This window comes from Carcharhinus amblyrhynchos, chromosome 7 (assembly GCF_965287045.1).
Source record: "Carcharhinus amblyrhynchos chromosome 7, sCarAmb.v2.hapA, whole genome shotgun sequence".
Taxonomy (NCBI): Eukaryota; Metazoa; Chordata; class Chondrichthyes; order Carcharhiniformes; family Carcharhinidae; genus Carcharhinus; species Carcharhinus amblyrhynchos.
In genome coordinates, this window is record NC_137330.1 from 60,382,401 (window position 1) to 60,398,838 (window position 16,438).

The window sequence follows — 16,438 nt, forward strand, 5'->3', positions numbered from 1 at the left end:
TTAGACAAAATACTTAAACACCTTAATGTTTTCTGTTCACACACTTTTATGTTAGAACATCTGCTTTAAACACCTTTATCGCAATTAAATGTTTTTTTTAATCACCCACCTGTGATTAATTTGTCTCAGATTTGTCTTGATTAGAAATCCTCTTCCATTGATGATGGTTGGAGGGATGCTTCACGTTGATGTCAGTCAGGGAGCCCCCTCAATGAGAAAAGGAAGGCATTGGTTCCCCAGAACTCATGAGTGATTCCTTCTGTTCCAACCCCCCCCTCCGCCCCACCACCCACCCGGACCAGATCTCTTACCCACTACACAGATGTGTACCTGGGACGAGGGGGCGGTGGGTGGATGGAACCCAGACACAAGCCCCTAGTGACTGAACCGCCTGATCAGGGCCTCCCTTGCCACCCTTATATGCTTCATTTGAGCTGCCAGTGCTCCAATGCCTGGGTGGTGTTCCTGGACGCGCTCTTCATTTTCTTCCTCCTCGTCCTCCTCCTGCTGGGCATCCTCTCAGCGACACCCAGCTGGTCAGCTTCCATGTCATCCTCCTCCAATATGTCACCTCTCTGTAGAGGTGACACATCATGACCTCTCTGTAGAGCCAGGTTGTGCAGGGCACAGCTCACGACCACTATGCAGGAAGAGATCACAGGGCTATATTGGAGGGCCCCGCCTGAGCGGTCCAGTCACTGGAATTGCATTTTAAGGAGCCCAGTGCCCCTCTCCACTATTGTGCATGTGGCTACATGGGCCTCATTATAGCAGGACTCCGCCTCACACACAGGCCTCTGCACAGGCCTCATCAGCCATGAGCCACCCCCACAGCCTGGGCTCCTCCTGGAAGGCCTCTGGGATGTCAGAGCTCCTGACAATGAAGTTGTCGTACACACTGCCTGGGTGTCTTGCACAGACGTGCATAATGTTCATGTTATGGCCGCACACTAGTTGAACATTCAGGGAGTGCAACCTCTTCCTGTTGATGAATCTTCGTGGATTCTGTAGGGGGGCCTTAAGGGCAATGTGGTGCAGTCAATGGCCCCCTGCACATTAAGCACGCTCATAATGATCGTGAATCCTACAGCTCGAGGTTCTTGCTGGGCTTGGTCCAAGTTAAGTTGGATGTACTGCCCAACCCGCACATACAGAACAATTTGACAGCCACTGAGAGTGGGTGCCCCCACTCCCACCTCCCTCCGCCTCTAGGTGCCAGGCCCTGCAACAGGTTGCACAGGTGTTGCACTATCTCCTTTCGGAGGCAGAGACGTCAGCAGCACACAGTGTCCGACATCTGTTCAAATGACACTCAGGCAGGAGCTGCTTGGGCCTCTGCTCCCCCCCTCCCGCACCCGGCACCGCCCCCACCAAGGCTTGCAGCAGCTCGCCCCTAGCCCATCAACAGTCACTGTCCATACTGCCCATTCCCCCAGCCACATGCTCCCCACAATCACAGCCTGTCCCAAAATTCCCCCAGTCACATGCTTCCCAGAATCACAGCTCCTTGGAAAGTTCAGAGGCTGCAGCAGTGGAATTTCCAAAGGCTTTGTGCACATCCTTCAGCTGGAAGAGTGCTGAGTGCACGAGGACCCAGCAGCATTACAAGACAAGCATTCAGTGCTGAGACCCGCGTCCATGCTGCAAATCGGACATCGGAGACAATGTTGAGTAACAGCACCCCCATCCCCCCAACACACTCGTAGAGCCGCCACCAACCCGAGAAAGAAAATGGTCACAATGAAAGGACACCCATGAACACCAGAGAGCCACCGGAACACTTCGTACTTACCTCCTCAATAACCCTCACTAATGGAGTGCCCGAATTGCGCTTTTATGGAGCATGTCTGTTTCACGCCAATTTGTGATAGGTGAATGGTGGTAAAGAGGGAAGTGCTGGTAAAGTTGGGCGTGCAGCCCATTAATTCCATTATTTAAATGGCCATTGCACCCGTTTCGGGTGTGGTCCCGATCACACCCATTTTCGGGCCTTGGTAAATGGGGAACCGGTGCAGTGGGGGCACAGATTGCACTACTCACCTCACGCCTAACTTTATCAAGTTTTTGTGCCCGAAAATGGGCTAAATCCAATAGTAAAATTGGGCCCTTTATCTCTGGAAGGATTTTTTTGCTTTCCAGTCGAGGTGACTGCGATGACTTCTCCCAGAATACTCCTCTATCACCTCTGTCGGCTCTCTAACTCTCTCCACCTTTCACAAAGTGCTTTGACAGGGTGGGAGTTAAAATCTACCACATGGTCTTTGATGTGAAACTTCAACAAATTCCAGGTGAAAATCCAGTGACATCACATTGTAGAACTTCCATAGTGCATCTCTGTCAATTGTTGTTTATTAAGTTATTATTGTTCAGATATTCTCCAGGTTTACCGCAGATAGCCAGTTCCATTAATTAACAGGAAATAGAGGTAGGAGTAGTTGTCAGCGTTTGATTTGCCCTTTGGTGAAACATGAGCAGCTGATCAGCTTGTTTCTATTCTTCATGAATGTTACCAATTTTATTACCACTGATGTATTATTTTTGGTGATAGCAAATACGAACCAGGTTCAACTGTTTATCTGTGAAATATTGCTGTTAATTGTTTTGGCAGTGAACTAATTCTTTACTTGTTTAATGTTACAGTTAGTCCACTGCGTAAATATGAGCTGGACATTGTACTGATCCTCAATGGAAATAGCACGTCTGATAGTGTATTGAAATCACATCTGGAAAGTTTATTGTATCCCATTCAAATTCCTTTTGAAAATGGCACATTTAATGTTACTGACATCACCCTGACAACAGGTGAGTGTGGGTGGAATATATCAAATATATATCAATGTGGAAAATACATTTCATTCCAACTTAAAATTGGCCTGTGATTAACCGTGAGCTGGTAAAAATTAACCAATACCTTCAATGTGGTTCTTTTTCACAAAACAATTTGACTTAATATGTTGGTTAGAAGTCACTTTTAAGTATGGTTCATAAATAATTACTGTACAGAAAGATGCACATAATGGACCTTCAGATGGAGACATCGACTCTGGTTTACCAAGTTAGCGAACTGCCTTTGTAAAATCATCACCAAATGTGATGGTATGATCATTGTCATCAGACCTTCTGATAATGGTGACATTGTTTCTGTTTGGTGTACCAATTTCTCTACCTAGCAGAGTCTGAAAGTCAACTCATCACTTGCTGCAAACTCCCCTGGACTATGATCCCACCATGAAACATCAAATGATTGTTTCCAATGCTGTGACTAAGCTCATCTCCTCTGGAGATCTTCCTCCTTGTATCCAACCTCCAAATTCCCCAAGTCCAAAAAGTCCACTTCAACCTTGTTCTCAAAATCCACAACCAGGTCTGTGCTGGCAAAGTCTTCATTTTGCATTTTCCTGTCCACTGAACTGATTATCTTCCTATCTCAAATCTATTTTTTCTTCCTTTTCCAGTCTCTTCCTATCTATATGTAAGATTTTCCAAAGCTCTCCATCATTTTAACAAGCTCCATTTTTCAAGTCCTATCCATTTCCTTTATTATTTACATTTAATGACTACTATTTTTACAGAGCATTGCAAACCATCACAGTCCCCAGTGTGAAGTCCCTTTCGACAGCTCTCATGGGCATAATGATCGAGGATGGCAGTTTATTTCCTTGTTGCTGGAACCTGTTCCAGAGTAGTCTCCTGAGATTTTGGAAGATTCTGGCATTCAGCATGAGGGCCCCTTTCTGACTGACCGCAGGTGATTGTCAGCAGTGGTCTATTAGAAACATGAAATGCCTACCATAAAGGGAATTATAAAATTTCTTGTCATCAAAGATGATGCCCAAGCCTTTCTTTTACACCTGAGCATAATTTTCCTCAGATGCTGCAATGTGTCTTGTCTCCCTGATAGGCATAATGTGAGACTGGACAGCCCCAGCTCCATAGTGTGAGGCATCGCATGCCATCTGCAGTGCTAACTTTGGGTTGAAGTGAACTAGCACTCCCAATCTCTTCAAAAGCTGCGTTACCTTTCCTCCTCACACTCTTTTGTTCAAGTCCATGGCTATCCTTTCACCAGCAACCAGTGCATCGGTTACAACACAGCTGTCAGATCTGGAATGAACTTGCCGTAGTAATTGACAAGTCCCAAAAACAATCTCAATTTGGTACGCATTGTCTGGCCTTGGGGCCTTCATGATGGCTTCCATCTTCTTGGATGTCTTGTGTAACCCATTGCTGTCAAATAGCCTACACGGTGAGTGCTGCCTGACTGAGACGGTGCTTCTGGAGTTGGGTGAAACATAAGAACATAAGAACATAAGAAATAGGAGCAGGAGTAGGCCATCTAGCCCTTCGAGCCTGCCCCGCCATTCAATAAGATCATGGCTGATCTGTCGTGGCTCAGTTCCACTTTCCCGCCCTCTCCCCATAACCCTTAATCCCCTCTCTTATCAAAAACCCATCAACCCGCGTCTTAAAAATATTTAGCGAGGTAGCCTCCACCACTTCAACGGGCAGAGAATTCCAGAGATTCACCACCCTTTGAGTGAAGAATTTCCTCCTCAACTCCGTTCTAAACCGCCCCCCTTTATCTTGAGGCTGTGTCCCCTAGTCCTACTATCCTTTCTGAGCGGGAAGAGCCTCTCCACCTCTATCCTATCCATCCCATTCATCATCTTATACGTCTCAATGAGATCTCCCCTCATTCTTCTAAACTCTAACGAGTACAAGCCTAGTTTATTCAGCCTCTCCTCATAGCTCAACCCCCTCAACTCTGGTATCAGCCTAGTGAACCTCCTCTGCACTCCCTCCAAGGCCAAAATATCTTTGCGCAGGTGCAGCGCCCAAAACTGCACACACTACTCCAGCTGCGGCCTCACCAATGCCCTATACAGCTGCAGCAAGACCTCCCTACTTTTATATTCAATCCCCCTCGCTATGAAGGCCAGCATCCCATTCACCTTCCTGACCACCTGCTGCACCTGCAAGCTGGGTTTTTGCGACTCATGCACAAGGACCCCGAGGTCCCTCTGCACCGTCGCCTGCTGCAGTTTTTCGCCACGTAAGTAATAGTCCTTCCTACCATTATTCCTACCAAAGTGGACCACCTCACACTTGCCAGCATTAAATTCCATTTGCCATTTCCTGGCCCATTCGCCCAGCCTATCTAGATCCTTCTGCAGACTCTCCACACCCTCCGCACAATTTGCCGTTCTCCCAATCTTGGTGTCATCAGCAAATTTCGACACCCTACACTCGGTTCCCTCCTCCAGATCATCTATATAAATGGTAAATAGCTGAGGCCCCAGCACCGACCCCTGGGGCACCCCACTAGTCACCAACCGCCAATCCGAATAGTACCCGTTGACCCCCACTCTCTGCCTCCTATTTGACAACCAATCCTCTATCCACGCTAACACCCTACCCCCAACTCCATGTCCCTCGACCTTCTGCAATAACCTCTTGTGAGGTACCTTGTCAGGAAGTTAGGTGAAACGGGCAGCAGAGGCTACAAAGGAGAGTGCTGATTGGTCAGTAAGTGTCTTTTTTTCTTTTTGCTCTTGGCATTGTAGTTGTTGTTGTACACTACAATAGTGTTTCTGTGTCATTTCTGTGATTTATAGTTTGAAAAGATATATTTGATAGTAACAAGGAGCCGGAAAGAAGGGCCCTAGAAATTGGATGTAATCTGAAACAAAATGTCTTTCAAAAGTTTAATTTAAAGGGGGTAAGACATGACAGGAGAGCTCCCAGCCGTGGTTTGCTCCCCTTGCTCCATATGGCTGGCTGGGGACAGTTCCAATCCCCTGGATCAGCATGTTTGCAGGAAGTGTCTCAAGGTACAGCTCCTGGAAACTTGTCTTTCAGAGCTGGAGTGGTGGCTGGAGACTCTGTAGAGCATCCGTGAGTCAGTGAGTATCATGGATAGCACGTATAGAGAGGTGGTCATATCACAGGCTCAGACTCCGAGGCAAGGAGAGAATGGGTGACCGTCAGACAGAGCAAGGGAGATATGCAGGTAGTGCAGAAATCTCCTGTGACCATTCCCCTCTGCAAAACAGATATGTGGATTTGGATACAGTTGAAGGGAATGACCTCTCTAGGGAACGCAGCAGCAGCCAAACTCGCTGCACCACAGTTGGTTCTGCTGTAGAAGGGTGGGGTTAAAAGTGTACCAGTGCAACACGCATAGGGGATTCATTTGTAAGGGGAATAGACAGGCATTTCTATGGCTGCAACAAGACTTCAGGATGGTATGTTGCTTCCCTAATGCAAGAGTCAAAGATGTCTTGGAGTGGCTGCCGGGCATTCTGAAGGAGGAAAGCGAATAGCCAGTGGTTGTAGTACACGTTGGTACAACCAACATAGGTTAAAAAAAAGGGATGAGGTCCTAAAAACACAATACAGGGAGCTAGGAAGAAAGTTAAGAAATTGGACCTCAAAGGTAGAGATCTCAGGATTACTACCAGTGCCACATGCTAATCAGAATAGTAATAACAAGGTATATTGCATAAATATGTGGTGTCAGGGGGAGGGTTTCAGATTCCTGGGGCAATAGAACTGGTTCTGAGGGACATGGGACTTGTACAAATTGGACAGGTTGCACTTTGGCAGGACTGGGACTAATGTCCTAGGAAGTGTTTGCTAGAGCTGTTAGGGAGGTTTAAACTAATATGCCAGGGGGATGGGAATCTATGTAAATAGTCCGAGAAGGAGGGAGCAAGAACAAAATGTGGGAAGGACGTTCGATCTACAAGAAAAACCAAGAAAAATGTTAAAAGGAAAGAGAATTCAGTAGATGTTATTAATGAAAGTGTTAGAATTCAAGAAGAAGGTACAAAAACTAGCAGAAGGGCACTTTATCTGAATGCTCGTAACATTCAAAACAAGGTAAATGAGTTGACAGCACAATCATTGCGAACGAGTATGATTTGGTGGCCATTACAGAGACATGGTTGCAGGATGGTCACAACTGGGAGTTAAATATCCAGGGGTATCAAACTATTCAGAGGGACCGACAGGAAGGTAAGGGAGCTGATGTAGCTCTGATATTTAAGGATGACATCAGGGCAGTAATGAGAGATGATATAGATTCTATGGAAAAAAGGTTGAATCCATTTGGGTGGAAATTAGAAATAGTAAGGAGAAGAAGTCACTGATAGACGTAGTCTATAGGTCATGGCACAGCAAGAAATAAACAGAGAAATAACTGATGCATGTAAAAATGGTACAGCAATTATCATGGGGCATTTTTATTTAGATGTCAATTGGTCAAACCAGGCCAGTTAAGGCAGCCTTGAGGAGGAGTTCATAGAATGTATGTGCCATAGCTTCCTTGAACAGTATGCAATGGAACCTACGAGGGTACAAGTTATCTTAGACCTGGTCCTGTGTAATGAGACTGGAATAATTAATGATCTTACACTTAGGAACCCTCTCGGAAGAAGCAATCACAGTATGGGTAAATTTAAAATACAGATGGAGCTTGAGAAGATAAAATCTAATACCAGTGTCTTGTGCTTAAACAAAGACGACTACAATCGGATGAGGGAGGAATTGGCTAAGGTAGACTGGAAACAAACACTTTATGTGTAGGATAATTGAGGAACAGTGGAGGACTTTCAAAGTGATTTTTTACAGTGCTCAGCAAAAGTATATATCAGTGATAAGGAAGGACTATAGAAAGAGAAATAATCAGCCACGGATATCTAAGAAAATAAAGGAGGGTATCAAATTGAAAGAAAATGCATACAAAGTGGCCAAGATTATTGGGAAACTAGAGGATTGGGAAATCTTTAAAGATCAACAGAAAGCCACGAGAAAAGCTATAAAGAAAAGTAAGATAGATTATGACAGTAAACTAGCTCAGAATATAAAAACAGATAGCAAAAGTTTCTACAAATGTTTAAAATGAATAGAGTGGCTAAACATTGCTCCTTTAGAGGATGAGGAGGGGGATGTAATAACTGGAAATGAGAAAATGACTGAGGCATTGAACAGGTATTTTGTGTCGGTCTTCACAGTGGAAGACACAGATAACATACCAAGAATTGATGACAGGAAGGCTATGGCAGGTGAGGACCTAGAAACTATCATTATCATCAAAGAGGTAGTGTTGGGCAAGTTAATGGGGCTAAAGACAGACAAGTCTCTGGGCCCTGATGGAATGCATCACAAATTACTAAAAGAGATGGTGAGGAAAATAACAAATGCACTAGTGGTAATTTACCAAAATTCTCTGAACTCTGGGATGGTTTCCGCAAATTGGAAAACAACAAATGTGACGCCACTGTTTAAAAAAGAGGTAGACAAAAGTTGTGTAACTGTAGGCTGGTTAGCTCAACTTCTGTAGTAGGGAAATGTTTGAATCTATCATCAAGGAAGAAATAGCAAGGCATCTGTGTATAAATTGTCCATTGGTAAGACACAGCATGGGTTCATGAAGGGAAGGCCTTGTTTGACTAATTTGTTGGAATTCTTTGAGAACATTATTTGCGCAGTGGACAATGGGGAACCTGTGGATGCGATGTATCTGAATTTCCAGAAGACATTTGACAAGTGCTGTACCAAAGACTGCTGCTTAAGATGAAGGTGCATGGTGTTACTGGTAATAGGGTAGCATGGACAGAGAGTTGGTTAACTAATAGAAAGCAAAGAGTGGGGGTAAATGGATGTTTTTCTGCTTGGTGATCAGTGGCTAGTGGTGTGCCTTAGGGATCAATGTTGGGAGTGCAATTGTTTACAATTTACATAGATAATTTGAAGTTGGGGACTAAGTGTAGTGTGTCAAAATTTGCAGATGACACTGAGGTGAATGGCAGAGCAAAGTGTGCAGAGGATGCTGAAAGGCTGCAAAGAGATATAGGTAGTCTGAGTGAGTGGATGAGAGTCTGGCAGATGGAATACAATGTTGGTAAATGTGAGGTCATTCATTTTGGTAGGAATAGCAGCAGAATGGACTATTATTTAAATGGTAAAAATTTGCAGCATGCTGCTGTGCAGAGGGACCTGGGTGTCCTTGTGCAAGAATCACAAGGAGTTGGTTTGCAGGTGCAGCAGGTAATTAAGAAGGCAAATGGAATTTTGTCCTTTATTGCTAGAGAGTTAGAGTTTAAAAACAGCGAGGTTATGTTGCAGCTGTATGAGGTGCTGGTGAGGTCACACCTGGAGTATGGTGTACAATTTTGGTCTCCTTACTTGAGAAAGGATATCGCGGCACTGGAAGAGGTGCAGAGGAGATTCACTAGGTTGATTCCGGAGTTGAGAGGGTTGGCTCACCAGGAGAGACTGAGTTTACTAGTGCTATACTCATTGGAATTCAGAAGAATGAGGGGAGATCTTATAGAAACATATAAGATTATGAAGGGAATAGATATGATCGAAGCAGAGAGGTTGTTTCCACTGGCAGATGAAACTAGAACTAGGGGGCATAGCCTCAAAATAAAGGGGAATCAGATTGAGGACTGAGTTGAGGAGGAACTTCTTCACACAAAGGATTGTGAATCTGTGGAATTCCCTGCCCAGAGAAGCAGTTGAGGCTACGTCATTGAATGTTTTTAAGGCAAGGATAGATAAATTTTCGAACAGCAAAGGAATTAACGGCTACGGTGAGTGGACGGATATGTGGAGCTCAGTCCACGGAAAGATCAGCCATGATCTTATTGAATGGCGGAGCAGGCTCAAAGGGCCAGATGGCCTACTGCTGCTTCTAGTTCTTATGTTTTCAACAATTAAATAACGCAGAGAAATAGTGGATTCCATGAAGAAGTCACATTTCTCTCTCTCAACTTGTTAGCCTGCAATCTCTAAGATATTCTCCAAGTTCTTCAAATGCTCCTCCTCTGTCAAACCCGTGTCTTCTAAGGTATCATCCAGGCTGTTGTCAATCCGGTCAAGATTTAATCCACGGCCCTCAGGAACAAACTTGGAGCTGATGTGATGTGGAGCAGGCTCCTGTGTGTGATTATTGTTAGCAGTGGTTGTGAATCCTTCATTCCCCCCATCTGTAGATTTCCCCCCAGCCAGGCCACTCCCTGCTCTTACTCTGAATTTGGAAACTTTGCTTTCAGTTTTGACCCTTTGTTTGTCTCAGCCTTCCTTTTCCTTGCCTTTCCTGTCTTCCTTCTCAGGCTATTGGCCAGTATTCACTGACAACCACAGCTACCTTTGATTATACTCCCTCACACACCACTTCCAGTAGCGAATCTATCCCATTCTTCAAGCTTCTTTCTCTCTCTGTTGAGTCTGCCCGAATTATGCAACCTTCCAGAATAACAGTTCCAATATGTCTTCCTTTGTCCTCAGCTGAGGATTCCAGCACACTTTAGTTGGCAGAAACCTCAACCATGGCTGTGCAATTTCACAGACTTCTGCTTTCACTTCTTCCCCACCCAGCCAGAACTGCCTTAGGGTTCTCACCTTCCTCCTCACCAGACTCCATACTCAATGGATCATTCTCTGCCATTACTGCCACTTCCAGCATGATGCTGTCTACACCAAATCCAGCTTCTGCTGCCCTCAGCATACAGAGGGACCATTCTCTTCATGGCATCCAGGCTGCCCCTCAGTCATCCCAAACAGTCTCTCCCTTTCTTAAGGTCCTTTTATATACAAGTGCAGGAGATGTGAAACCCACCCCTTTACCTGCTCCCTCTTTACCTTCAAGGCCCCAAGCGCTCTTCCCAGTTGAATGGCAATTTGTACTTCCAAGGGGGACCTGACATGATGGGTCTCACCAGTGGGACCGGAGGTCCTTGAGACCACCCTCCCCCCTGACCCAGGTAGTCAGGGGCACAATGGGCAGTACCACTTTGGCAGTGTCAGCCTGGAAATGCCAGCCTGGGACCCTGGCAATACCAGCTTAGCACCTTCTCACTGCCAGCCTGACCACTGCACACCAGGCACCCCAGCACTGCCCAACAGGCATAGGGCAGTGCCAAGGGGCAGGACTAGAATAGGGGCAAGGCATAAGTGAAAGGGGCAGGGCTGGGGCCATGATGTGCATGAAGCCTAAATGAAGGCGAAGACAGCTTTGAAATCCAGGATTGGCCAGGACAACAATCGGCTGGGGACGGGAGGTCATGTGGAGGTGATTGGCCAGCAGTCGGGGATGGTGATGGAGGGACTGACAGATTTGTGCATGCGCAATAGCACCCTCACATGTGACACAGCTGGTTTCCGGCAAATATAGATTCCATCAACTCATGCTATTGGAGGGAATCACACTTTGCCTCTTTTTTTGCACTAAGTACCTTAACACCATGTTTGAAAACTCACTGAAAAAAAGGGTTTGAATCTCTCCCGTTTTCACGCCTTTTGAATACTTAGAATTTGTTTGGTGAGAGTGTCCCCTCAATCGCTGCACCATGATTGACAGTGGAACTGTGTGCATCATCTACAAGATGCACTGCAGAAGTCACCAGGGTTCCTTAGGCAGCATATTCCAAACCAAATACTCTCTAGAAAGAGAACAGCAACAGATACCTGGGAACATAATCACCTGGGTGGTTCCACTCCATGTCCTATACTTCCCAACTTGGAAATTTCTCTGTCTCTGGGTCAAAATGCTGAAACTCTCTCCCTGAAAGCATTGTGGTTGTGTCTACACCTGGGGGACTGCAGCGGTGCAAGAAGGCAGCTCACCACCACCTACACAAGGACAACTAGAGATGAGCAATAAATGTTGGTCTAGCCATCGACGCCCGTATCCCATAAATGAATTTCAAACAGTCATTGTGACGATGAAAAATGTGAAACAACTTCATTGTCATTATAATCACAAAGTCTGGACAATTATATATTAAATATCTTACAGCAGTCATGTATATGAGTTCCTATTATATAAAAAACTGTACAATATAGAAATGTTAACAATTATCCAGCATCATTTTGCTAGTTCTCTTCATGATAATGAGGACAAAAGTGAACTTAATTTAAATGGGTTTAACTTTGATAAATTATACATCAGACGATTACTGATCCTGCCCTCTTTGGTTTAGTGAAAATCACACAAACAGCTTCAGCAAAGCTATTATATTTTTGTTAGTAAATACTTTTGCAATTGCCAATACATGAATGGCTAGATTGAATTTACAAATCTCTATTTATTTCACATTATTGATCATTGATTTCTTAGCTTTGTTAAATATATATTGAATCCATTAGAAGTGATGGGCTAAATAAAACTTGACTTTGCACATGGAAACCATGGAGGAGAAATTTATTTATGTACAGGTGCTTCTCCGAGGGCAAACGGCACCATATGATGTAACCAGCTTTGCCCAGACAGATTTCCTCATTGAAATCAATAAGAAACCCATGAGAGCTGTTGTCAGCTACTGAGAAATTAATGTACAATGTGCAGCACACTTGAAACAGCATTATACACTAACTAGTTTCTCCTCCACAGAATACTGGCAATGATTTAATTACCTTTTCATTGTTTCTCCTAGTTTGTCAATATGTGAACAATGAAACTCAGTGCAAGTGTGACAGTGGATTTACTTGGAACTCAGCATTTTGTAGTAAATATCAGTCCTGCAGTGTGAATAATACAGGAGTCGGAAGCTGTGACTGTATCAGGAGTGAGCCAACAGAAGGGACATACTGCGAGCTCCCGTCTGTAACAACAACCCCCACACACAGTACGGTGTTCACAACTACACCTACAACTGTGACAGCGACAACATTGACCACACCACATACTGGTATTTTGCACAATGTTTATTTCTCTACAACTAATTCTCTGACTGCTAACTAGTGAAGATTATTTTAACATTACTGAACTGTATAACAAATTAAATTTGTTTATTTGCAGAAAACTTTTTGAAAACTAACATTTACTTGTAGATTTTCACAGAATCACAGAGACTCAATAGCTTATCCAAATTAATGCTGGGAACATGGATCCAGAAGTCATGTCCCCATTATCTAGAGATCCTATTTTCCATCGTAGATCCATGACTGCTGCCTCACAGCGCCAGGGACCAAGGTTTCTGGCTTAGGCCACTGTCTGTGCGGAGTCTCCAGATTCTCTGGGTGCCTGCATAGGTTTCCTCCGGGTGCTCCGGTTTTCTCCCACAGTCCAAATATGTGCTGGTCAGATGAAGTGGCCGTTCTAAATTCTCCATCAGTGTACCCGAACAGGCGCCAGAGTATGGCAGCTAGGGGATTTTCAGAGTAACTTAATTGCAGGGTTAATGTAAGCCTACTAGTGACAATAATAAATAAACTTAAACTATATGTTTAGGAAGCTGCCAGAACCATCAGTGACAACAAACCCGTGTTCATCCTTGACAGCAGAATATACATCTCACTACACTGTAGCAACTTACCAAGGCTTCTTCAACAGAACCTTCCAAACCCACTTGATGGACATGGATGGCAAATGTATAGGAACACCACCAACTGCAAGTTCCCTACAAAGACGCATAGACTTGTATTGGTCTTCCTTCACAGTCACTACGTCAAAATCCTGGAACCCCCTTCCTGATGGCATCACAGGGATTGCAGCAGTTCAGGAAGGCAGCTCACTGCTACCTTCTTAAGGACATTTAAAAAGCAGAAACAAAAGTGCTGGCCTTGATAGCAATACCCACCTCCCTTGAAAGAATAAAACAAAGGTAGCTGCTTTTCTAGAGTGAGTTACTCAGTTGCATCCAAATCCAGTGCAGTAAAGACAGATTAGATGTGTTGACAACTGGTTTGGGATCATTTTTCTTACAATTGGCTGCCTAAATCTCCCCACCCTTCATAAGGAGCACTGAGGGTTTGGGGTTTAAAATCTCCCTCCTAAAATCTTCAGTACATTCCATTTGAAAGTCCAATTACATCATGCCGTAGAACTTCCATAGTGCACTTGGAATGTCTATTTCTGAAAGAATTTGAGGTGACTGATTAGGCTGAAGCTTCTTTATCTGAATCTCTGTCAATTGTTGTTTATTAGTAAATACTAACCAGGTTTAACTGTTCGCTGTGAAATATTGCTGTTAATTATTTTGACATTGAACTAATCTTTATTCATTTAATGTTATAGTCAATGCATTGCGTGAATATGAGCTGGATGTTGTATTAATCCTAACTGGAAATAGCACGTCTGATAGTGCATTGAAATCACATCTGGAAAGTTTATTGTATCCCATTCAAATTCCTTTCGGAAGTGGCACATTTAATGTTACTGACATTACTCTTACAACAGGTGAGTGTGGACGGAATATATCAAATATATATGGTTGTGGAAAATACATTTATTCTATATTAAAATTGGCCTGTGATTAACTGAGCTGGTAAAAATTAATCAATACATTTAACATGGTTCTTTTTCATATGACAATTTAATTTAATATATTGTTTAGAAGTCACTTTTAACTATGGCTCATAAATAAATACAGTACAGAAGGAAGCACTTGTTGCACACATCTGCTTTGGTTTACCAAGTTAGTGAGCTGCCTTAGTAAAATCATGGCCAAATGTGACAGTTTGACTATTATCATTAAACCTGCTGACAATGCTGTTTCTGTTTGGTGCATCAACCTCTACTTAGGACAGTCTGAAAGTCAACTCATCATTTGCTGCAAACTCCCCCAGACTATGATCCCATCATGAAACATCAAACTATTGTTTCTGGTTCTGTCACTGACTTCACCTCCTTTGGGGATCTTCCCTCCATGTATCCAACCTCCGAGTTCCCCAACTCCAAAAAGCCCGCTTCAACCTCAAAATCCACAACCAGGTCTGTGCTGGCAAAGTCTTCATTTAGACATTTTCCTGTCCACTGACCTGATCATCTTCCTATCTCAAATCCATTGTTTCTCCCTTCTCCTATCTTTTTCTATCTATATATAAGGCTCTCCAAAACTCTCCATCATTTTACCAGGTTCCATTTACCAGGTCCTAACCATTTCCTTTCTGTTTTGTGAGCTCCAGTAGACTAAAGGGCATACGCCACAAACCTCAACAAACAATGTATATGAGCATACATCATACCCTTCCCCCTAAAATACAAAACTTTTCAAATGAAAACACATCCCCCCCACAACCTTCCTCCACACCCTCCCTTGCAACCCCCGCTCCCCCTCCCCCCAACACACAGACACACACAGAGGAACATACTTAAATATAATGACAATTATTTATACAGAGCATTGCAAACTACTACAGTCCCCAAATCCCTTCAGGCAGTTCATATGGACATAATGATGGGAGATGGCATTTTCGTGTTTATTTCCTTGCTGCCGAAACCTCTTCCAGGGTAGTCTCCCGGGATTCTGGAAGATTCTGTCATTCGGCATGAGGATCCCTTTCTGATTGTCCACAGGTGGTTGGTGCCACAGACGTTGAATCCTTCACTAAGGTGATCAATTCTGACTCTGAAATACGAGGTTCAGGCAAACCCACTGAGGTCAATGTGAATAGTTCCATTGTTTGTGGGGCTTCCCACCTCTCTTGTGGTGCTGAGACCAACTGCTCAGCATGTTTTCTCCAAAGCAGTTCATCCCTGGCCTGCATTGTGCAGGATAAAGGTCCCGTCTGTGCAACAGTGGTAGCCGGTACCCACATTTCTGCAGAGGTGTAATTTGTGACCAGAAGAAACTCCCCTCTCTGAAAAGTCCTTTGCACTTCCTGCTGTTCTGGCCACCTGTCCCTCTTGGTTCTCCTTGGCTGTCCTCGCACCACAGCGGGTTCAAATTGGCTCTTAATTTTTGATTGAATGTGAATCAAGTGAGGGAGCACTGAATTTTTGTGTGTGGTGTGTTGTGGTATATAGTCTGAAATTTAGTACCCGCACCCTCACGAACCTTCCCCTTACGATGACTTCAGGGCCATTGAAACAAAGAAGCAGGAGATGGACATTTGGCCCTTCAAGCCTGCTTTGTCATTCATTTTGATTATGGCTGATCGTCAAATTCAGTATCCTGATCCCCCTTCGCTCTATATCTAATGATCTCTTTAGCTCTAAAAGATATAGAAAACGTTTCAGGGTCTGAACAAATTGTTCCATCAGAATATTCATCACCGGATGATGAGATGCCGACCTTATGTCTGATTCCATGGTACTCCATGTACTGCACAAAATCCTGTGCCGCCAGCTGGGGTCTGTTGTCATTGACCCTTTGTTCTGGATAACAAAACCTGGCAAATTTTTCGTTGAGTTTGTCTGATGTTGACTCCGTCATCGTGGATTCATGGCTGCGAACTCCGGCCACTTGGAGTGATCATCAACTACCACTAAGACCATCTACCCTTCCACTGGACTGACAGTAGTGACTCACTACTTGAGCTCATGAATAGATTGTTTCAGGTGGCATTCCACACTTGGTTAGCAGTTACCAGAACTTTATTTTCCTGCGTTAAGTACGTTATCTTCAGATTCCAGCCGGGAGCATCCTTATCTCTGGGCAAAGGTACCCTTGACAGAGTGTCCACATTGCCGTGTTTCTTTAATTGA

The 16,438-nt window shown here is 44.2% G+C and overlaps 1 protein-coding gene across 1 annotated transcript in view; it reads left to right on the forward strand.

Moving 5' to 3' along the window:
- Positions 1-16,438, forward strand: part of LOC145345591 (uncharacterized) — a 120,386-nt gene that overhangs the window by 46,021 nt on the left and 57,927 nt on the right. The window contains exons 6-8 of the mRNA XM_080193426.1: positions 2,641-2,802; positions 12,444-12,698; positions 14,027-14,188. Of these exons, the coding sequence (XP_080049552.1) occupies positions 2,641-2,802; positions 12,444-12,698; positions 14,027-14,188 (579 nt within the window). The remainder of the gene's footprint in view (positions 1-2,640; positions 2,803-12,443; positions 12,699-14,026; positions 14,189-16,438) is intronic.